Here is a 24160-nt window from a genome sequence, read left to right as displayed (position 1 = left end):
ATTTTAAAATCTTGATGAGAATCTTAATTATTAATGTCATCAACAGGCTGAAAAAAATGTAGGTCAGGTGTGTGGAGAGTTTGGCTCTGCAAAGACATTACTTAAAAGCAATTTTTTTTGCATGACTGAGCACATGTGCACACAGACTAGATAGTCACAATTTACAATGAGGTTACACCTATAAATAATTTATAAAGGGTTGGTAAACACTGTAGGCTCTTACAGAATCCACCAAGTCCATAGTTTTGTTATAACTATGTATAACACCCTCAAGTAATGTGCAACCAAGTATAATTTATGAAAGTCATATCCGTTGTATTGTTTATGATGTATATTAATCATTTATTAATCCTTTATGAACTATTTATAAATGCAATCTTAATGGAAGGCATGGCTGACTGGTTACTCCATTGCACTAGTTGCATGGCAGTTAAAGGTTGCAGGCCTCTTTGCCCCTCTTTTTTAACAAGCGAAGCAGTGTTTAGAGAAGGCAACATCACTAACTTTTTCCGTACAGACTCCTAGGAAGTTAAAAATCTGAAAGAGGTGTTACAAAGAGACTATTCTTGTAAGCAAATGTACAGAATCCTTTTTTACAACTTCTCCAATATTTCAGCAGAACTACCACAGGTCTGCTTCACAGAGTCCATGAGACAAAACTCCTTGCAGATGACCCATGCATATTAAAGTCTATGAAGTCTTGCTTCCCAAGGACTCTTGTATATTTTGGTACATCAGACCACCAAAATATGGGCCGTATTTCCAGGAACTGAGCAGAGGGCTGTTGCTGTATAAATGTGCACGTCCATCAGTTCTTATGGTTTCCACAGGAGAATGGGCAATGTAACAGAAATGACTGCTACAGTCTAGGATACCATAATGTCTAGGAACAGATCCTGGCTTGCAGGATTATTCTTCTGCTCCAAAGCAGTTCTGCCTGCCAAGATACAGGTACTTGTGCTTGCTGCAGGCAAGCTCCACCAACTTTCATGTGACAGTGCAGTTTTATCGCTGCTCTTTGCTTCTTTATGCATCTTGTGAAATCTCTTGCTGAGGCATTTGATACCAGAGTACCATCCCAGCGCATTAATTCTTCACTTGTTCTTTTGCAGGAAACAGATCTCATTCTGACCTTTAATATCTCCATGCATCGTTCTTGGTGGATGGAGAATGGGCCGGGCTGCACCGTGACCTCAGTAACCCCAGCCCCAGACTGGGCACCAGAGGATCATCGTTATATCACTGTCTCGGGGTGTTTGCTTGAATATCAGTACATAGAAGTGGCTCACAGTTCTCTTCAGATCTTCCTTGCAGTAAGTGTTTACGGATAGCTTCACTCCCACCACCATTTCTAGATTTCTTCTTGCAGAATGTCATTACCAGAACAGTGGAGTACTGTGGCATTCCTTTACAAACCCTGGCTCTATGTGTTAGTGTTGTCTTGCAGCTAGTTCAAGGCACCTGTACACGAGAAGCTCCAACATGTATGTTTATTGCTTGACATGACGCACTCTGGTTTCCTGACCTCCCTTTTGACCATGCCACAAATCCTTTATAGCAGGTTATATTCAAATTACACTATAGGATGTAAGTTGTGACATAATAAGAAGTTACAGCTGTTGCTGTGAAAGCCAAAGCCAAAATGAAGGAGAAATTTTCAACAGTAAAAATAGATTCACTGGTCAGTTCACAGGACTCAAAACTGATCAATTTGGTTTTGACCATATTAGTCAATATGCATTTGAGGTGAATGGGAACGATTCTTCCCAAAAGAAAAAAATGTGTTTGTTGTATGAAAATCAAAACCAGAAATCTTAAGTCTTTTTAGGAGGAAAAGAATCTACTGTTGCACTGCAGAAAATTTATAAGGAATGGAAACGTCTTCTTTTGGGGAAAATTGATAGGCTTTTCAATGTATTTACCTGTACTAATAATTTTGCCTTGTGTTGTCTCTGACCGAGGTGAAAAGATGACATAACACTGAATTAATCACATTGAATGGCAATCTGCATTTCTATTTATTATTAATTGCTCTAGTGATATAAACATGTTTATGCCCAGATGGAGATATATATGACTGCAAATAAAACCGTTACTATAGATCTAAATTTGGACCAGTGCCAGGGTGCCCTCTGTATAAATTTTTTGGTCAAGAGATTCCAATGCTTTGCCTGAAGAGGGACCATACTGGTAAAAGTGAGAGGAAATCTGGTTAGCCAGATCCAGGAGTTAGTGTAAGGCAGTTGGACAGTCCGTAATATATAACGTGGCCCTCGGCTACCCAAAAAGTGAGCAGTTTTTCCATCTGTCCATTCCCTAGCCTGGGTGTAAATGGCCAAGTATCAGGTGAGTTTGGAACAATATATCTCTTTGTCAGTACATCTCTGCGTGGGCTCTGCGTGTAAAAGATTGGTGACTGATTCACCTGAAAGCCCTGGTACCTCCCTTCAGTGGAGCCATCCCAGATCTTCTCCATGCTCCTCGCTACAGCCTCCTTTCAGGTGACACCCGCCTTGCTACAACCTCCTTTCAGGTAGTTGTAGAGAGTGATAAAGTCTCCCCTCAGTCTCCTTTTCTCCAGGCTAAACAACCTCAGCTGCTCCTCACAGGACTTGTTCTCCAGACCCCTCACCCTTCATTGCCCTTCTCTGGACATGCTGCAGCACCTCAATGTCTTGTAGTGAGGGGCTGGAAACTGAAGACAGTGTTTGAGGTGCAGCCTCACTAGTGCCAAATACAGGGGGATGATCACTTCCCTAGTCCTGTTGGCCACACTATTTCTGATACAGTCCAGGATGCTGTTGGCCACCTGGGCACACTGCTGGCTTATCTTCACCCGGCAGTTGCCCAACACACCCAGGTCCTTTTCCTCTGGGCAGCTCTCCAGCCACTCTTCCCCAAGCCTGTAGCGCTGCATGGGGTTGTTGTGACCCAGGTGCAGGACCCGGCACTTGACCTTGTGGAACCTCATACCATTGGCCTTGGCCCATTGATCCAGCCTGTCCACATCCCTCTGTAGAATTTTCATACCCTAAAGCCCTCTAAAGGAGATATCCAGGCTTCTTTTTCTGACTTATTTTTTTGTACGTAATGAATGATGAACAAGAAACTTAAGGAATATACAATTCAAGCTCAATTCTGTTCATGATGCAACAAGATTTTTTGTGTGTCTGTGCTTAAACAGAGCCATGTTTCTAGATAAGGTCATTCTTTGCAAGCCAGGGAAGTGGTTCAGAATAACAAACCACTGGTAATCTGCTAGCTGTAACCGACTACAGCTGGGTTTATATTTCCATTCATGTTACTGTGAATGTGATTATGAAAGGTAAAGAGCTACACAGTATAAGTATGGGTCAATTTTCCAAACCTGATTCTTGCAACTCTACTGTTTGCATCATTTTCGCGTTTCCAGTTCTGGGCATGGGGTTCTTTTTCAAGTAGAAATGCTAGCATAAATTCACTATCATATTAAATGTGGTGAGAAACAGAGGAATTGCCTGACACTGCTCAGTGACATATAATACAAGTTAGAAGAGCAGATAACTTGATTTTCAGCAAACTAGCTTTTAACAAACCCAAGCCTTAGATCACATTTATCTCCAGTTAGTAGAAAGAAGTTAATCTTTCCTTTCAATTTTCTTTTATGGGCACTTAAGTGGATCTTGCACTTTAACTGTAAAACTATAAATTGCAACTTACAAATTGGTTACTTGCTTTCTATTTGTATTTCTGTATGTTCATGACAATGATCAAGCTAATGTTGGTCTTGGGTTTTTCATGGACTGGTGGCACTGCAGCATGTTTTTAAGGATGTTCTCTACTGCCTACATATAAAAAGTTAAAGACATTCAGCTTCATTGAGGACCACTTATGTCAGTCTTTGGAAACATTACACTGAGTGTATTTTGTACAGCTTGCCAGTAAGTTCACAAGGAATCCAGCTATAGAAGGTTAGGCTTCACGTAGATGTGATATTTGCTGCGGATTATGTAGTGGAAAGAATATTACAGCTAAGATAAAAGCTATAAAACCTCCTATGGTTTATACTATCTAAAAAGCAAGTCTGAAGGTGGGCTGTGGAATATTTCAAGGATTACAGACAGATACTCTGCTGAGGAGGTGCAGAATACTCATAGTCTCCAAGACACCTTCTCTCCCCAGAGCAACATGTCCTAGAAGCAAACAGCACCAGATTGTGAACCATACGAATGCTGCTGCTAATTTTGTGCGAGTCAACACAGATTTTAGGTTTTTAAGAGTGAAATTTTGGAGAATTTTCATTTCTTCTACTGCTTAAACAAAGTAGTAATTAAAGCAACTGGAAGGTTAAATGATCCCAAAGGTTAGGAGATGCCTCAGTGTGCAGAATGGTGGTGTTCGTTGTGTGATACCAGCCTTAGAGACTAAAGAGAGACAGATGTGATGACGCACAGGTATTTTGCCAGCTTCTCCTGAGGAGGGAATTGTGCTCAGGATAAACAAACAACTGGGCAAAATTGCTAGTTTACCTCACACAGAAGAAATAACAGAAAAATCAGTTTGGTGGTCTCTATACTTTGACCAGCTGAATGCTCATGGTTTAGAAAATCTTCAAAATGGGGAAGAATTGAGAACTAATGTGTGCAAGAAAATGCTCTGATAAAAAATGGATTGTCCCAATTTGGGTATTTAGTACTTATGTATGCAAAGCATGTCTGGAATAACCCACAGTGATAATAGGGGCTGCAAAGCAGCCACAACCGCTCCTTTTCCCATGACACAGAGCACTTACGGTATTGCGTGATGCTGGTAGAAGACACAGCCTCTGCAGAGCCTACCCGTAAACCGATCCTTGTATCACAGGTATAAAAAATGACCATATAATGCACATTTATGCCTGTCTTGTAGCCATTCCCATGTCAGCACATTACTTCTTGCTCAGCTGCTGTCTGATTTTTTTCATGTTTATGGAAATGTATTTTTAAACACTTACACTGATTTTTCACTCAATTATTGTGGCAGTTGCCTCTCTGAAGTGGTACACCACCAAAATCTCAGTGCCACACATCATGCTTGTCAGTTTTTACTCTGTGCTCCATACCAATACCTCCCGTTTGGTTCTTTTGAGACTAAGCCACATTGCCACTACCTTATCTCTACATCTTACCATCTTCTTCCAGCAGGTTGAAAAGAGAGAGGGTTCAGAGTGAAGAAAGAAGAATGCGAGGGAGGGGAATCTATTTCACTCATAAGTGCAGCTTTGCAGCCTGCAGTGCTGCAAACTAAACAAACATATTTTTAGGGCACCACCTGCAGCATGCAGCTGTATGGAACTGAACAGAACGGCTAAGGGTGTGATTTGTTCTGCTTTGTGTGAAACCCTGGGGTCCGGGAAAACATGTGGGGAAGGTATTTCTAGGGAACAACTCCCTCCTTTCCTGCCCTCCCCGATTCTTGGTGAATATCATAGCTGAATCTGTAAAGGTGAGATCTTAGCTTCATTGCACTTTGGCAGTGCCGGTAACTTATTTAAAGCTGTGCTGATACATGGAGAAAAAAATGTATGGTTTCAGCCACAGCTAGTTCATTTGTTTTGTTGCACAAAGCTAAGCCTCAGTGCAGCCTATGCTCACATACTGGGTGAAATTCTCCACTTGACTCTTCTCTCCCTGGGAAGTCCCATTTACAGAGCTATGACATCTTGAGCACCTGGACCATCCAATGTGCTCTGCAAGAACCACAACTCTTCCTGTCCTTGGTGCCTACATATTACCAAAATGAACTGGGCTGCCGATGGCATGACTTGGATACCCGTATGCTTCATACATTAAAGTGTCCTCATGTGCTTAATGGTTATTGATTCTTGCTGCTTACATCAGAGAAGCTATTTCATTTTCAGGACTACTGGGTTATCAAGGATAGATATACTTAAATTACTGATCTCTGGAGAGAATTTTTCCAGGTAAAGAATGAGGTCAGTGGTGCTAATGGAGATTTGGTTTGCTACTGGTTTGCAAAATTAGAGTTGCATTCTCTATAATATTTACAGAGTGGAAGATGAATGAAAGCTCCCACCCACCCCTAAGTGATAGGAGGTACAGCTGCCACTTCACCGTGGGGAGGGCAGTGCCTGGGAGGGCAGTGCAGGGTATACACCCCTGCTAACCTTGGCATGTAATATCAGTGCTTAAGGTGGTCGTTGGCTCTGTGTATAAGTAGTATATGCATCCCAGCCTTTTGGTCACACAGATAAAAAAGCGTCACAAGCTCGCAGTTTCACAGGCACCCACAGCCATCAATGTCTAATTCTAGCTACAGATCCTAAGTGCAATTTTTTTTCATTTGCACTTCTAATGGAACTCTTGTCTTATAACAGAAGGTGGGAATCTTTTCAGTTCAGGCCCTGAGCTGTGGTTCAGGTCAGTGGATTCTGCTTCCAGGTCTACCACAGTGTCCTTGGGAAAGTCATTTCACCTCCCTGTGCCTCTTCCCAAGTGCTGCAGGGAGGAAAGCATGCCTAAATTTTTCATGTTCGGTTTAGCCAGGCTCTTTTCAATGGTTCCCAGTGACAGGACAAGGGGCAATGGGCACAAGCTAGAACATAGGAAGTTCCGTTCAAATACACGGAAAAACTTCTTTACGGTGAGGGTGACAGAGCACTGGAACAGGCTGCCCAGGGAGGTTGTGGAGTCCCCTTCTCTGGAGATTTTCAAGACCCGCCTGGATGCAGCCCTGAGGGATGTGCTCTAGGCAATCCTGCTCTAGCAGGGGAGTTGGACTAGATGATCTCTAGAGGTCCCTTCCAACTCTGAAGATTCCGTGATTCCGTGATTCCGTGATAAGACACTGTACCATTTGCATAGATAGGGATCTCTCGCATCTCTCAAAAAGCCCTAAACATGTGTGGCACTCACTACATTAAGGCTTTTGTGTGGTACAAGGAAATTATAATAATGGTAATTGCATTTCATACAGAAATGGAGCTCAGATTCTCTACATCTTCCTTCTGCCTGTGTTTTACTCTTTGATTATGCATGACCTGCCCCCACTCCCACAAGGCTCTTCTTGCAAAAGTCGACAAATTAAAATCCATTTGTAGATCAAAACTCTGAAAATATGCAAATAAAAGATCAGCCTTGGAGATAAGTGTGACAGAATTACATATCTATTTGCCAACGCTGGATTAAAAGTATTTATTATGCTTGTCTTTTACTCCTCACTTACACACTCACAAGTCTATTGATTTTAGTGGAACTAAGTGCCTGCGTTATGGGAATAAGACTAATGTGAAGGCATCACCTTAGCCAATTTGGTTTTTAGTTATAAAGCCCTCGAAAAGATGAACTGTGTAATATTATTCCAGTAAAATGAGTGGGGGGAAAGCATTTCTTATGTACTGTATCTACATTATTGATGGTAACTTACATACCAAATAAATAAAACCATAAGTAAACTGTTACATAAAAGTATTGACCATTTTCATAGTGATCCTGTCCACTGACTTTTATGTGCTGTATATTAGTCACAAGTCCTTTTTGTTCCTTCCTGCATTTATACTTGAGTATATGCTTCATGCTATCATTAAAATTATTATTTCATGCTTTAAAATTTGTAATATGTAATTATCCATCCATACCAGTTACAGTAAATGTATACTATTTGGGATTCTGCAAAGTCTGCGTCATGCATAATACCTTTCAAGCTCTGATGCTGTCAGATTGATTTAAAACATCACGAAGCATAACTGTGTTATTAAGATGCAATAATACAGCTATGCAGTTAGGACGCCAGCATCAAAATCTCTGCTCTGTTGCAGACTTACAGCATGACCTTTGGCAGGATGCTTAATTCATGCCAGTTATTGTCTGTACTATACAAACAACGGTTCTTAAATATTTCAGAAAGATGTTGCCAGGGTAATTCCATTAAACATTGCAAGGTAATCAAATATTACAGAAATGTGGTCCATGTGTGTATTTAAGCACTTAGAACAGTAGAATAGCATTAATGTTCCCTGCTTCTCTTAAGGATTAATAATAATTAGAATAGGGTACTCTTAGAATCCTTAATGTTGGCGTAGCACAGGTGACATCAAATAGCCTCGTGCCCTTGTGGAGAGATGGGGGTAGTGAGTAACCACGTACTCTCATCAGAATTTCTTTACTGGAATGTCTGTTTGTGCTTTAGACCCACGTACTCAAATATGTTTCTAACAGTGTATCACTTCAAAGGCCCCAACAGTGCTGAGGACAGTATGATTGCAAAGCAAAGCAGCAGTTCGTGTCCAAAAGAGCTAACCTGCAAAGTACAAAACAAGCCAGCCAACCCATACAGACAGAAAAGAGGGGAAAGGCAGGAAAACAGAGAGGGAATACTAGTTTGCAGTTTCAGTTTGCACCTCCTGTTTGACCATTGTCAGCTTTTTTGTAGGCATGATTGAAAAGCCCTAAAAAGGGTTATAAACCAGAATAATGAGCAAACTTTGCACTATCTGCTGGAAAATTCTCCTAAAAGGCAGCAAAAGAGGAAAGTGTGTGAAAGTTTGAAATGTATTAAGCGGCTGACAACTACTTGGTGGCTCATCAGCTGTGCACTCTCATACTAACAGGAGGGGACAAGCCAGGTGGGACAAGCCACAGAGGGCCTTGCAGGTGAATGGAGTAGTTGAATTTCACTGGAAGAAACTAAGCAGAAGAAATGGAAGGTTAAAGCAAGCTGTGGAAAATCATCTCTGCAGTAGCCTTCCAGATGGGCTCAGTCTAGACGGAGGCGTTGGTCAGGAGCAAGGAGAGGACATGGCACATGTAGAGGCAGGATGCTCCTCTGAAGCTGTGACTCACCAAGTGGGAGATCAGGAGGGCATCAGCAGGACAGCAGAGGTTAAAGAAACAGAGAGCTTGTAAAACTTCTGCATTTAGAGCAGGAAAGGGAAATGAACCTTCTGTAAAGGAAAAGTACATTCTATCTCTTTTTTCTTTTTCCTTTTAAGTTTGTTTTTGTTTTTTTTTTTTTAATGTGGGAAGACAGTGACAAGACCTGAGCAGAGAAAAAGACTAGCAGGTCCTCCAGAGACACCAACAAATGACACAGAAGGACTAAAAGAAGAGAGCAGTGGGTGTAAAGCTTGTGGGTGCATCGGCACGACAGACTTCATGATAGGAGGAGGGGCAACAGAGCAGAGGCAGGGGAGGTGAGGGAGAGAGTCATAGGAATGCATGAAAAATAAAACCTGCCTGATTATGGATGTCATTAGGAAGGAGGCAAACAGCAAAAGGCTGTTTCTGTGGGTCCCAAAATGCGCATGAGTGGAATCAAACAAAACATAAGTTGGCCCTGGATTGTTCAGGCTGAACTGCTGAAAAGTTAACAGGCAGGTCCTTTTGTCAGAGCTACAAAGACTCAGGACTCTAAGAAAATGTACCGTATTAAAGGTCTTCACTGAGTTCAGATGGAAGATACTCATCTTTTAGGAAGTGTCACAGTTTGATGTAGGCTTTGGGTTCTGCTAATAACCCACCATATCCCATTCCTGCACTCAAAATAAGTATAATGTGATATGCTAAAAAAAAAAAAAAAAAAAAAAAGCTAAAGATCAGATCTACTTGTCTACTTGCTGCTAATGCAAAAATCCAAAGCTCTCACAAACGCAGCAGTAAACTAACAATGGATTCTTAATTTTCCAGTTCTTAGTTCCTTTGTGCTGACCTTACAGTAATAAGCCTGATGCCATTTTCCTTTCCAGCCCACACAAAGGTCTTCAGTTGTGCAGGAGGCGCATCTTGCACATAAAAGCCCTCGCTCAGATTTACCCTTGCTAATTTTGTTTCCCCACCTCCCTTTGGACAACAGCCTCCACCTCTTCCTCACACATGTGCTCACACACATACCTGGCAGATCGGCTGCCTCCTCCTGTGCTTGTAGAGTGGGGAGAATATTTATACGTGAGAAAGGAGACAAGAGCTCCCGTAATCAAGTTTTGACTCTTTGAACCTAATGGGGAAAAATAACATTATTTAATTAAGGTGGAGTTCCTTTCTAGGGCAACACAAAGATTGAAAGAAAATTGATTCTTAATGATATAGATCGGTACTTTAGAAAGACTGGTTTTTCTCGGTGCAGGACTGGGCAAAATCAGCACAATGGGAAGAGGGTATGAATCATTGTAAAGTGCTAATTTAATAACACTGTCGTGCCGCGTTAGCAGAGGGGCAACATCAGGTTCAGGCATCTTTGACATGGCCTCAGAGCACAGTATATTTCTGTTTCTCTGTTTGACAATAGCGTTAGAGCATGTGTCATTAGTGTTTTGAGGGATTACTATAAGAGATTTCTTTTTGCCTACAAGTGTTATCTGTTGTTGCTTCTATCAAATTTTACCTGCATTTCTTCACCACTCCTTGCAGAAAACTGAATCGTACACATCAAAGCATAAACGGTTTTTTAATGAGCAGGGAGCTTTGTCAGTAGAATTGTACTCATTCATTTCCCTAAAAGCTTCACATCTTAATGAACTGGGCTCATAGAAAGCCAAGTTATATGATAATTGTCTGAAAACAAGTTTGCTCCGACTCAGTGGAGAGAAGTCAGCTTTAAATAGAGTTACCTGACCAACGCACACAGGATTGCCTCTGAGAGGTTTATTTCCCTGGCAGAATGAAAAGCCACAGCAACAGCAAGAGCTGAGGCTGGAAGAAGCAGTTCTACCTCTCACAGATCCTTTTGCACTAGCAAAGAAAATAGTGAATGGGATTTTGGGGGGGGAAGATCGGAATTGTGATAACCAAGAGCTGAACATTAGACTCATTACTTTGAGGCCTGAGGGAAGTTTTCCTGAGAATTTGTTTTGACCATCTCATATGTATTCCTTCACGCAGGGGACTCTGATTCTGGCTGACCCTGTAGGGTAGATAGTTATTCGATACAGCAAAGAAGTTACGGCTCCCCAGGCTCAGTGCCTCATGGCTGTCCTGGGGCTATGTGATGCTGGTGGTGCTGTGCTGACCGGTGATGCTGGCTTGCTGACTCGCTGACTTGCTTCCTCCCAGAGCTGCAATTTAAATTATTCCTCAATTCCAGTACTAGGGCAGTCCTGCTACCATTTTTATGACACTGTCATAGCATAAGAGCTGCATGTGAACACTTTCCAGCTGTATGCAGGTCAAAAGCCTTTGTTTGGGGTCTTCTTACCTAGTTTTGGTGAGCCTCTATGGGTTTTTTATGGTTTGAAGAGGTTCTGGACAAAGAGCCTAGTCCGTTCGATTTTCTTTCTCTACAAGTGAATCAATATGGTAGAGAAACCAAATTGCATATGCTTTAGATGTAAGAATAATATTAAGAAGAATAGCAATAACAATAAATAGCACAAGCTATTTATTGTAATCATAAATCATAATCATAATTATCATAAATATTCCATCAAAACATGTAATTAAAGAAAAAGGAATCCCTCTTCATATTGAAAACTCATAGTCAAGTGACAGGTTCACCAACTCCATTCCGGAGATGATTCTGGAGGTACAAACAAACACATGAATATAAATATTCATGTGTTTATTTATATATTTCATATTTTTAATATAAATACAAAAAAACATTCACAGCACAGATGTACCTCGGTATCACCGTGCTCATCATTCTTGCTCTCTGACTTCTGCAGTGCTGCAATTCTAAGGGGAGTAGGGTCTGAGACAACTTTTAGTTGTCAATTTCCTGAAGCTTTCACCTTTTAAATGGCAGGTAATATTCATTAGTGAAAAATGTCATTCTTCCATCCAGCTGAAGAAAATTACTCTCCCTTGAAATCAGGGGTAATCAGTTCTTTGCACATATTCTCAGTAGACGTCAGCCAATTCTCACCACTTCTTTAATAGATGTTATCTTCAGCACTGGTTGGGCAGGTAGAGAGCACATTCTTGCACTGCTCATGTGTTTGGGGGGCTTTCAAGATGTGCTCCTTAGTAGCACCATTCACCTAAACTGCAGCGTTATTGAGTTACCAGTTTTTCAGTACCCGACTGCTCAAAACTGATTGATTGGCATAAAGTGGTTCATGTTTTCAAACATTTTTTTTCCTAGCAGGCAGCATTCTTTTAACTTGAGCTCTGCCAATTTAACCTCCGTTCTTTCCGAACACCAAAGTAAACAGCTATTTCTTAATGTATATAAATTAATAATGAAAAGTTGGGACTTTTCCTCTGCTTTATTTTATTTTTGGATGTCCAGGTTTTCTAAGAACAGTTCAGTCATGTGTGCATAGTCACAACCTGAGGAAAAAAATATCTGCAAAACCACAGGAGCATTTGTCTGCTGGTAATGATTGCTGCCATAGATGGGAATTCAACGTTGACACGACAGAATTTATTTTTCCTTATATGTAGACAATGATCAAGTAGTGACATCTGGAATCTACCCCAGAGGTTCAAGTCAATAAAATATTAATAGCTGCCATTTCCAACGAGGAGGGTGTAACAGGAGCACAGCAGAGGAATCTCTGACATTTTTGCAGCTATTGTTCTTCCTAATTAGTTAACCCTTTCCCCTTCCACACACTCTTCTCCTAAAGATTAGGGAAAATAAATCTGGGACTGAGACACAATTCCCTGTCTCCAATGTAGGTAAACTGCCGTTCAAATAGCCCTGTTTTCTGTGAGCTCTCTGTTGGGAAGCGGCTACTGGCAAGGGTCTGGATCCTCTGGTCCTCCTGGCTCCCACCGAAGCTGGGAGGAGCGTGGGCTGACCACACACAGCTGATTCCCAATGAAAACAGGCACAGAAATCAAGACTGTGCTGGGCAGCGTCATCTGAAGCACTCACCATTTTACCAAGAGATTACCAAGGCTTGCCTTAGTGATTGAATCCAGTGCATTCCGTCATGACAAGCAGGGAGGGTAGGTGGAAGAGAAGGACTATTGAGCCTGGCTTCAGACAGCCCCGTTCTTCCCATTCCCCTCATTCAGTGAGTACGTATTAATAGTCACTTATGCGTAAGAAGAAATAATGAGGTCTAATGAATCTCCAAAGATCAGCTATTTCATAAAAGCAAATGCCACACTTTTATCAGCTAAAGGCCTCCAAGTCCAACATCAGCAGCAGAGGGAATTTTTATTTTAAAGTAAATTGCACCCAGTTTCGGTAAATTATCACAGAATGATTACTCGACTTTTATCCAGTCAATGTTATGCCTCCCTAGTGAATTGGTTTATTGTCAGTATGTCTGCCTCAAAACATGTCTTCCCTAGAAAGCACTCCTTCATTCAGCTTCTGCTGCTGGAAGCAGGCAACAGCTTGAAGCTAGCAGCTGCTCTTGAACAAAGCTAGTAGAGGTGCAGAAAGGCTGCTGAATCCATAACAATAAGCACATCATGACATAATTACAGTAAATCTCCAGAGTGGTCTTTACACACAAAATGCCATATGTTTTCAGTAGAGGAAGTGTGCATTAGTAAAACCATAGTATAACATAAGCATTTTTCATAGTAGTCCTGTTAGCACGAAATTGATTTTTTATCTCGAAAATTAGCATTGACAGAACAGAGGATAGCATTTGAATGGTCAGCTAGTTAGACTGGGGGGGATATAATTAATATCCTGAAGGGCAAGAGCAGGTGATAGAAAGGTTGGGGGGGATTTTCCAGTTGTAACTGTGCATAATCTAATAGCTGGTGCATCCATTTAACCTTTCTTTGATATGTTCTTCTTTCACCACTGCATGTAATAGCTGTTCTGTTTTCTAAATGTCTTCATTTGACTTTGAACAGGTTAATAGGATTTACTGCTTCTGCAGCCTGCCTATACAAAACAGATTGTCAATATGGACAATACTTTGTGGCCTGTCAGGGAATAATAGACTGCTTTCTCCATCCCTGCTTTTAGGAAGTGATTTAGTTTCCTGAAGATTTAGATACAAGTGGGAGAAGCGGGGGGAGGTATCTTTTCTGTGTGAGTCTAGCATGAGCTGGCACTGCTAAATAGCCACTTGGCATTTGCTGTGTCAGCTGGTGGTGCTTGTCTCATTTGCAGATGGCAGCCTCCTGATTCTCCCTTCGAAATGTCGGCAGAAATTTCACTGTGGCTAGGTACCAACTGTACAAAATGCATAACCCAGATACGTTTCAAAGATTACAGTGGACTCTTGCAAACATTTTCTGTTACAAACTGCATGAATTGATCTCGTCTTCAAACGCATTAATCTCCTAAATCATTGTTTTGTGCTCTGCCTGAACCTGCATTTTAGGTTTCAGTGGCTTTGTGTTTTGTAAAGATGTTTCTAAAATCACTGTGTGTCACAAGAAAAGGATTTTTCCCTGGCTGTTAGCTCTTTCTTGCCGTGATTATTGCTTCCTGCTGCAACAATCAGAATATAACGATGCAGCAAATTTTACAGGAATGTAAACTGTATGAACTAAACAAATTGTCATTTTCTAAAGTATCGGGTCCTTTCCAAATGCCGTCTGCACATTTACACCTTTATGAGTTGGGAAGCTCTGACTGACTGAAAGTCAGTGTCTTTAAAAATGGTGATACTAGTTATATGTAAAACATAGGTAAGCAATATGTCCTGCATTTTCATAGAATCGTAGAATCATAGGGTTGGAAGGGACCTCTGGAGATCATCTAGTCCAACCCCCCTGCCAGAGCAGGGTCATCCAGAGCAGGTTGCACAGGAACGTGTCCAGGCGGGTTTTGAATGTCTCCAGAGAAGGAGACTCCACCACCTCTCTGGGCAGCCTGTGCCAGTGCTCTGCCACCCTCAAAGTAAAGAAGTTCCTCCTCATGTTTAGGTGGAACTTCCTATGCTCAAGATTGTGCCCATTACCTCTTGTCCTGTCCCCAGGCACCACTGAAAAGAACCTGGCCCCATCCTCCTGACACCCACCCTTTAAGTATTTATAAGCATTGATAAGGTCCCCCCTCAACCGTCTTTTTTCCAGACTGAAGAGCCCCAAGTCCCTCAGCCTTTCTTCATGAGAGAGGTGTTTGAGTCCCCTAATCATCTTGGTAGCCCTTTGCTGCACCCTCTCCAGCAGTTCCCTGTCCTTCTTGAACCGGGGAGCCCAGAACTGGACACAGTACTCCAGGTGCGGCCTCACCAAGGCAGAGTAGAGGGGGAGGATGACCTCCCTCGACCTGCTGGCCACACTCTTCTTGATACACCCCAGGATGCCATTGGCCTTCTTGGCCACAAGGGCACATCGCTGGCCTGTGGTCATCCTGTTGTCCACCAGGACTCCCAGGTCTCTTTCCACCGAGCTGCTCTCCAGCAGGTCAGCCCCCAACCTGTACTGGTGCATGGGGTTGTTCCTCCCCAGGTGCAGCACCCTACACTTGCCCTTGCAGGGACAAGATCAGTCTCTTTTTGATCCTGGAAATAGTACTGCCGATGGGAGGTTCACTGTGATTATAAACACCTGAAAAAGACCAGAAGTAGCAGTCATTTAATTTATGATTTTTAAATATCAGGGATGAACAAAATCCCACCACAGTATGTTGTATACCCTATCCTGAAATGCTCCTTTTGTGTAGCTGCTCAGCTTCCTTAAACTTTCAGATTCATTTTCATTAAAACAATGTAGAAGAACATGAGCAAGAAGAAGGAATGAGGTTTTTGTTTCCTTGTTGTATAATGTCCGTAAACTAAAAAAAAAAAAAAAATCAACATATTTGTTTACAAAGTCATACAAAAATATTATCCTTTTGCACACTTACTGGGAATCACCTCGGATTGCGGGAGATGCATAATATCAATTTGGATACTAACAGGAGATGATGTGCTTCCAGAATAACAAAATTAATCCGTCTTATTACCAGACAAGGGACAGCCACAGGTGACAGCTGCCATCAGGGGACTGAACTAGTGCCCTGCACTTGAGCGATGTTTAATCTGGGGAGTTTGATCTCAGACCACCTCTGAACTTTGGGCTGAACTTTGTAAAGGCGCCTTCTTCAGCACTAGCACACTTACGAGCAACAGGCTCCGTTTGATCACAGCTCCTTAGAGAGCTCGACTCAGCGCAGGAAGCTTTGAACAAGTCTCCGGGGGAATTTCGAAGAGGGTATTAAAAGCGATTAGACCATTAGCCGCCTCATAGAGTGATTCAGTGGCATTTTTGAGTTAGCTTATGCAGCTGCACGGATCATTCAGGAGCTTTATAATTCTTCCTCTAACTTCAGGTGTTTAAACAAAACTGCACTGAAAGTAAAAAGCAGCACTTTTCCAAAAGACTGTTAAATTTTTTTTCTGTCCCAAACCGACTGCCAGCTGGAAAAGTACAAGCATTGTTTCAAGCCCCTAAAAATATGGGAGGATCTAGAAGGATGTAGTTTCCGTGTCAGAACCTTTAGCACCTAATACACACTAGCTTAATGTTTTGTGTTTTCTAAATACTGGCTCAAAAGACAAAGTGCTGTAAAATTACAAAATCTTAACTCCTGGTTAGTGCACATGAACACAGGGGTTAATTTATCATCATGTCTGAAAAGCTAACTCTTTTTTAAATTTTATTTTTAATATCTTAGGGAAGTGTACAAGAAACCTATCATTGTTTTCCACTATCTACAATTCATTTCAAAAATCCATTCTTCAGATACTTTTCAAAACGGGTTTTAAGACTCTCTGTAATTACATATGCAGAATTATTTATACAAATCCTAGAATCTAGTATTTTGCCGTACACAACAGTTAACAAAACAAAGCCTCGAATGGTGAAATTTGTATTCAAAGTTTTATCAAACAATGTCTGAGAGACTTAAGTTTCCCCTGAAAAAGACGTATCAGGTGGAAATGGTAAGTTTTCTGAATTGTTAAACCATTCAACATTCCTCTCTAAGGCTTGCCTACTGAAATATGAAAACATTACCTTAGTTCAGTTAGCATTTTCTTATTCTAAACCAAAAGTTACTACTCATGTTGTTTGTTGCAGTTGTTATTGCTTCATCGTTGATGCTGTTGTTGTGGTAATTTGATTTTATCGTATATAATTATTGTCTCTCGATTTGATCACTTAGAATATCGAATGTCATTCAGGGTGAAATCAGAAACTGAGTATCACAGGCTGCCAGATTATTTTTGTAGAACTGCCATCCTATACTATAAATTTATGTTGGTTTACCCAAGCTACTTTAGTGTTCCAGATATGTGACATAGCATCTATTGAACATTACTGAGCTTTACACGAGTTATCCAAATACAATACATATGTTTGGGTTTTTTTACAGCACTTGTCAAAATTGCAACCTGTTAACATAAACTTGGGCATCGTTCAGCCAGCCTCCACACACAAAAGCACTTTGGCTATACTTCATGCAATATGGGGCCTTTGTTTGCTCTCCTTCCTGACAAATGACCGCACTGAAGCTACAGAGACAGACAGACTGCCGTGGCAGAGCATACAGCAATTTGGAACATGCGTGGGGCTGGGTTTTTTTCAATGCCGTCTCCATAATAATACACCTGTGACTAAAGCAGGTGATTGGAAGTGGAGCGGATGCATACAGACAGATGGATTAAGACAGTAGCAATTGTGCTTTCACTTGATTATAATATTAACAGGCTCCAGGTGATTTCTATTTTTCACAGCGTCACTCATCTCGACAAATCCCAGCAGCCTTGGAAGCAGAGTAGAGATGCATCCTGCTTTTCACATGAACCTGTTTCCAGAGTGAGCACTTAAGAGAGTTCTTCTGTCGAAAAGCAATTAGCTTCTGCAGTCTAGGGTGCCATTTAGAATATCCAGGCTCATGTGTTTCATCATAAAATTGACCTTTTTAATTTTTTATGTCTGAGATTCCCCACTAAAAGAGTAAGCATTAAAAAAATACAACCCTAGAGAAAATACTGAAGGCACATGTGGAATTTATTAAAGGATCTCTGGCCCTGAAGTGCTGCAGATAGCAACTCCATCTGAATATAATAAATATGAAGTATGTAGTATTGTGTGCTTAATTTTTAAATAATTGGTGTCATTAGGTAGCATAATGATACCGATTACATAAAAAGCATAGGAAAGCGATAAGTGCTACATTAACAGACTCACATTTTTCCTGTAGTAATTGCTTTTCCAGCGTCTGCTTGTTGATACCTTTGAATAACTGTGTACTAATTATCCTAATGTTTCAGAGTTTGTTTTGCTTTTTAGTAACATTGCCTGTCTTGGGTGTAGATTTTTTGACAAAATTTTGCATCATTTTGATGTAATGGAGATTTTCAAAAGACACTCAGGATAGGCAAAAAACCCCCTCTTCTGCCCAGACAACTTGAGTAAAAATACTGCCAGCAATACTAACATTTTCCCTCCATTTCTGAGAACGATCAAGTTTCCATGGAGACATTAGAGAGTTTCAATATTGCAAGAGTACTCAAGATTTAAAGTACAAATAGACGTTAAGCACTAGGAATTTCTGACAGAAGCTGACATAGTTTTAGACCAGTCCTTCGGTACTTCTGCTCTAAAATTTACTAGCAAGTTTCACTTGCATCTCTACTCCTTAGACAGAAAGAGGACATGACAGAACCTTTAGCTTTGCTTGGAAGTGGTTTGAGGTCAGCTAAGATTCTTCATGCTGACATCTGTTCCTACTTGTGATCTAGTATTCAATATCCCTACAGAATGATCCTCTCTTGTATCAGGCTAGACACATAGTGCAGAGAAAAGCAAATTTAGAAGGAAGCAAGAGTATACGTATATACAAGATACTTACATGGATATGTGTGTGCGTATATGTATATAATGATTTCATAAAGTTTAATTTGGCTGACTGCCTCACAGTGACAGTATTTCTTAGAAATGCATAAAGCAGAACTCAGTGCAATCTATATAGAAGAGATCTTCAGATCATAGAATCATAGAGCAGTTTGGGTTGGAAGGGACCTTAAAGATCATCTAGTTCCAACCACCCTGCCATGGGCTGGGACACCTCCCACTAGACCAGGCTGCTCAAAGCCCCATCCAGCCTGGCCTTGAACACCTCTAGGAATGGGGCATCCACAGCTTCTCTGGGCAACCTGTTCCAGTGCCTCACCACCCTCAGAGTAAAAAATTTCATTTTAATAGCTAATATAAATCTACCCTCTTCCAGTTTAAAACTGTTACCCCTCATCCTATCATTACACTTGCTGATAAAAGAGTCCCTCCCCATCTTTCCTGTTGGCCCCCTTTAGGTACTGGAAGGCTGCTATAAGGTCTCCCTGGAGCCTTCTCTTCTCCAGGCTGAACAACCCAAACTCTCTCAGCCTGTCCTCATAGAAGAGGTGCTTCAGCCCTCTGATCATCTTTGTGGCCCTCCTCTGGACTCGCTCCAACAGGTCCATGTCCTTCTTGTGTTGAGGACTCCAGAGCTGGACGCAGTACTCCAGGTGGGGTCTCACCAGAGCAGAGTAGAGGGGCAGAATCACCTCTCTCAACCTGCTAGCCACACTTCTTTAGATGCAGCCCAGGATGCGATGATGTGCTGTAGAACGTAAATATGACATGTAAAGAAATGGTTAAGATTTGTGGTTTTTGTCATTCATTGGACCGTATCCAGCTTCAGACCCAGCCTGTGCTGTCTGGATGCTAAGTTGTAGAAATTCAGCAAAGACATTGTTATGTAGACATTATATAGATATCATCATACCTCAGTAGTCTACCAACATCAAAACTCTATCTCTGAGGCTGACAATGAACAATGTTTCAGAAGAAGCCATAAGGTAATTCAGTTCCCATAATGAATTAACTGGATAATACTGTACTCTGGTCCGAATGATGACACATGAGAGAAATCATTTTTGCTTGAGGATGGGTCATCCTTTAAGAAAATACCAAATTGCTTAATTTTCCAGGAGTTAAACAAAAAAACAAAAAACAAAACCCAAAAACCAACCAAACCAAAAGACAACCAAACAAAAACCGCAAGAAAACCCATCTATGCTGTGTCATTTAATCTCTTGAACGTTCCCTCCTTCTCACGTCTGAAACTGTTCCATGCAACACTCTAGGTCACTTTTCTTTCTTCCTCTGCTCACTGTGGATGGTCTAGCTCATTAAATTGCATGGCCTCTTTCTCTTTTTCTCATTTCCCAAGAGCCCAGTTTTGCACTTCTGAAATTTGTTTATACTTACAACTTTATTTCTATAGCCTTTCTCTTCTCTTCCTTGTTCTTCCTGCCAAATGGTGCTGGTTTTCTTGCACCCACTTTTTTTATGTTTTCTGAATCACCCTGAAGCCTTCTGTTTTGCCTTAAAGCTTTTCAAACATTTGAATTTATGTAAATTACTCTGACTACGACCACCCTAACCCTTTACTTACTCAAGCAGCTTGTACTTTGTTTTCTAACAGCTCCTTCCCAATTAGCAACTTTTCTCTGTTCCAAACTCTCTGTTGCCTTGTCCTCATTGCAAACCCTTCTTCTTCTCAGTTTTTACCCCATGGTGTGCTTACTGTGTATGTTTGTCTTGTGTTATTTAGACACAAACCTTTGGGGCACAGGATGTCACTTTATCTATGTTTATAATACACAGTCTAAAATTATTGCCCTCTGTAAATCAATAGTGAGGGCACAATTATTTGATGGATAAATCAATTTGAAGGAAAGCTTCCAATGATTAATGAATCTGTCATATCAACTAGGACTCCTGCTAAGTGTTTTTGAGGTACTGACAAATATAACAGTTGTTAATTATACCAGCCGTAGCCTGCTTAGTGCTCAGGCAAAGTTTTACTATCATTGCAATGGCAAGGAGTCTCTGAAAGTTACTTTGCTATTGTTTCCTTCCCTTCACAACACCTGCTATAGTAAGGAATTTTATGTTCTGGATTTTGCTGGTTAGCGAGTTATTTAAGCTTAAGCTCCCGCAAGCCGTGTTGTGAGGAGAAGGAGCACAGGCAAAGATGGAGGACTGAAGCAGCCAGAAGAAAGCACTGTACTTAGAAAACTAATTTTCCTCTAAGTATGGTAGATTGCAGCTCCCTGAAGCAGAGTCCTTGCTTTCAGAAAACCAATTTCTGGCAGATTGCAGAGGTTATTCCCCTTTGGTTTTCCAGCATCAGACAGGAGATGGGAATGGAGGACCCTCTCTCAGGGGGCTGGCAGCTTTGTGAAAAAACAGATGGGACCTGACAGGCTATTTCCAGGAGATGGAGTCTCTGAAGCAGGAAGCTGGGATGCCTGAACGACTATGGGGAGAGCTCCTGCTTTTAAACTGGGTGAATCAAGGACTGTCTTGACAGAATGCAGCATCCTTTCACAGGCTACCAACTGTCCTGTTTGTTATGCGACAGTCTTATCAGTCAAAGGTTGTATTAAGAATTGTGAAATATTTGACTAGAGTAATGTTTGACCTGTACAACACAAGCTGTCTCTACTTGTTTTTGATGAGGACTATTTGTTTTGCTTTATTAATTTGTGCCCCTCCCTTAATCTCCAGCCTCCGTCATGTAAGAGACCCATCTCACAGATAACACCGTATCTCTTCACCCCGTTTCACCCACAAGGGACTCAAAGCAGCCCACTTTTACTTATTTCATATAAATCCTTTAAAACTAAAAAGAAATTATTTTCTGAAAATACTTGAAATTTAAACAGTTAGAGGTCTGCTCATGACAACCTTTGAAATTCTAATCTTTCATCTTGGAAATGTAATTGAGTGTTTGCAGAAGCTGCAGACTACGTCTCGTCGGAAAAGGGCCGTCCCCAAGGAGGTAGCTTTGTGTTTGACATGCATGCAGGCAGGTACCTTCTTTACCAACTGCAAGAAGGTGTGCTAGCTTTTTAGCAAATGATGAGAATAAGCTTCTGCAGAAAAAAGAAGGCTGGATGAAAAGAGCCAATATATAGGTCCTGATCTAGTCTGCCAAACAAAGGTGCTACGTTTGTAGTTACTGGAGAAAGATAGAAAGATAAATACTCCAGAAGGGTGTTCAGCTCTTAGATGCTCTTTCTACTTCTAAAAGGAGAAGAAAGATGCTTCTTTCTAGAAACAGAGATGTACTGCAAATGCAGATATAGGTTTGGTCCATGGTTTGTGTGCAAGGCAATGTGTACGGGCTCTTTCTCAGTGCAGGAAAGGACCTGTGAACAGAGACTAAGGTCTCATATACAAGGGGTGTGTGAAAATCCACATAAGAAACAGTGCTCATTTCAAAAACTTGATTTGCAGCGGGTGCTTCCCACCATTGGAAAAAGGGGAGGTGGCAATAAAACCTCACTGACACAGGAGGCAGGAATCTATATACAGCCTGAACCCAAGTGGTGAAAGTTATAGCAGAAGATTGAGTCCTGAGTCCATGCAGTGACTCCACAGCTTTAAGTCACCTTCTGTCTTCCTGCCCCTGGGCTGTGGCAGGGTCTCATGTGACCCCTGTTGAATCACTGCTGATTCTATGGGTGCCTCTGAGAGCTGGTCTATGGGTACAGCACTTGCAGTTCTGCCCCATGCTCTCATTTACAGCAAGGGCATTCTTAGAAAATTACTTTTTCACTGCACCTTGCAGAACTATTCCTGGGAATCCCTTCCTTACCTTGGTCTTTGACTCAGCTAAAAGCCGCCATTATTATGGCCATACATCATTACATCTTGCACAGGCATTCAATAAGTTTTTAAGCAGCTTTCTGTCTTCGAAGAAAAGCACTACATTCTAACATGTTTAATAGAGCAATTGCTTGTTGCGATATTAGGAACAGGTTTCTAATATCTTTTGCCATCATAAACATGTTTTTCAATGAATTTCAAATATGTCAGAAACTAAATCTGGTGTAACATAAACATGTAAAGTTGGGGTTTTGAAGCGCACCAATGTATTTGTAGCTGCACACTCATTCATGTAACAGAGATGTGCCTATGTTCATCAAGTTTTAATTAATAGAGTGCTTGCCAATTCCTCTTTAGACCTTTATTATCCCTTTCTTTTAATGCACTTCATTCATCACTTTTAAAAATTAGACCAATTTAGTAACATAATTTGAATCCATAATTGAATTTGCTAGCTACTCTCAGACTTTACAAGTTAATCAAATGGCATAGTTTTAAACACATTTTCAGCACTCGGGAAAAACTATGTCGGTGTCCAATCAGCCCATTTAAAATGGGAAACTCTTATATCTCTTTCTCAGCCAGGATTTGTACTGATTAAACTTTCTCTCCTCACAAATAATAGACTAGACTTTTTCCGTTCCCTGATAAAAATTAATAACATAAGGCTATGCGGAAGGATGACTAAAGTATAATTCTAGTTAAAAATGGGAAACAACAAATAAATGAAAAATGCTAAGTGAGGTGGAAGAGAGACGTGTAATTGGGCAGCACTAGAACCATATGTCAAATGCCTTCACAGGAAGAGGCAGGAAAGGAAAATCCCAACAGTAGCTCTGTGAAAACACCAGAGCAACTACTTCACTTTCTTACCACAGTGCTGTGGACTCACCAGGGACACCTTGCCTGGTCTAGCATTTGACAAGTTAGCGTCTCTGTTTACGTGTGCCGTCACGCAATCTTTTTTTTCCCCATTATCTCTCTCTCTAGGCCTAAAAAAGCCACTCAAATTAAGCTACCAGAAAGTAACTCAAGTAAATTAGGCTGGACCCACATGCGTCTTCTGTCAGAATGAGTCAATATATCAGAAAGTTGGCTTGTTTTAAGCCCTGATATGTTTGACCTGTTGCTTCTGTCAGATTTGCATGGATTTGTGTCAGACGTGATTTGAAAAGTCTGGCAAACAGATAACACATATATATATGTTACATGATTCTGAGGATGTGCATGTGTCTGGAGTAGGAGAAAAGAAAATGTTGGATCTTCTTGGAAATATAAATGGAAAATAAGGATTTGAAAATTCATGTAATGTTATGAATGTCTTTAGAACCAGTTCATTTTCCTGCCCCTGGCTATAACTTTGTCAGCTGGTATAACTTTGCCAGCAAAAGCATAGATGTTCATGACATTATATTTAAAAATAAGAAATCTGAAATCTGCTCATGAAAATGGCTTAAGCTATAGCAGCAGAAAACTGATTCTGTCAATATATTCTACATCCCTTTTAGTAACCTTTGCTCATGTGGCTGTATTGATTCTCAATGCAGATATATGCTTTCGTTTTAATATTATCCTTCTGCTTTTTCCTTCCTTTGTTGGCTTGTGGGCAAAAATGTTGAGCAAATGATTCAATGCAATCAACATAATCCTTTGCCCTTCCTCTCAACAGAATAAAC

At 41.0% G+C, this 24160-nt stretch overlaps 1 protein-coding gene across 1 annotated transcript in view; it reads left to right on the top strand.

Annotated features, from left to right (window-relative positions):
* NKAIN2 (sodium/potassium transporting ATPase interacting 2) overlaps positions 1-24160 on the top strand; it is a 565330-nt gene that overhangs the window by 482853 nt on the left and 58317 nt on the right. Inside the window, exon 4 of the mRNA XM_054197204.1 lies at positions 1113-1313. Coding sequence (XP_054053179.1) covers positions 1113-1313 — 201 coding nt within the window. The remainder of the gene's footprint in view (positions 1-1112; positions 1314-24160) is intronic.

This window comes from Rissa tridactyla, chromosome 3, assembly GCF_028500815.1.
Source record: "Rissa tridactyla isolate bRisTri1 chromosome 3, bRisTri1.patW.cur.20221130, whole genome shotgun sequence".
NCBI lineage: Eukaryota > Metazoa > Chordata > Aves > Charadriiformes > Laridae > Rissa > Rissa tridactyla.
This window is presented reverse-complemented; position numbering and strand designations above follow the sequence as displayed.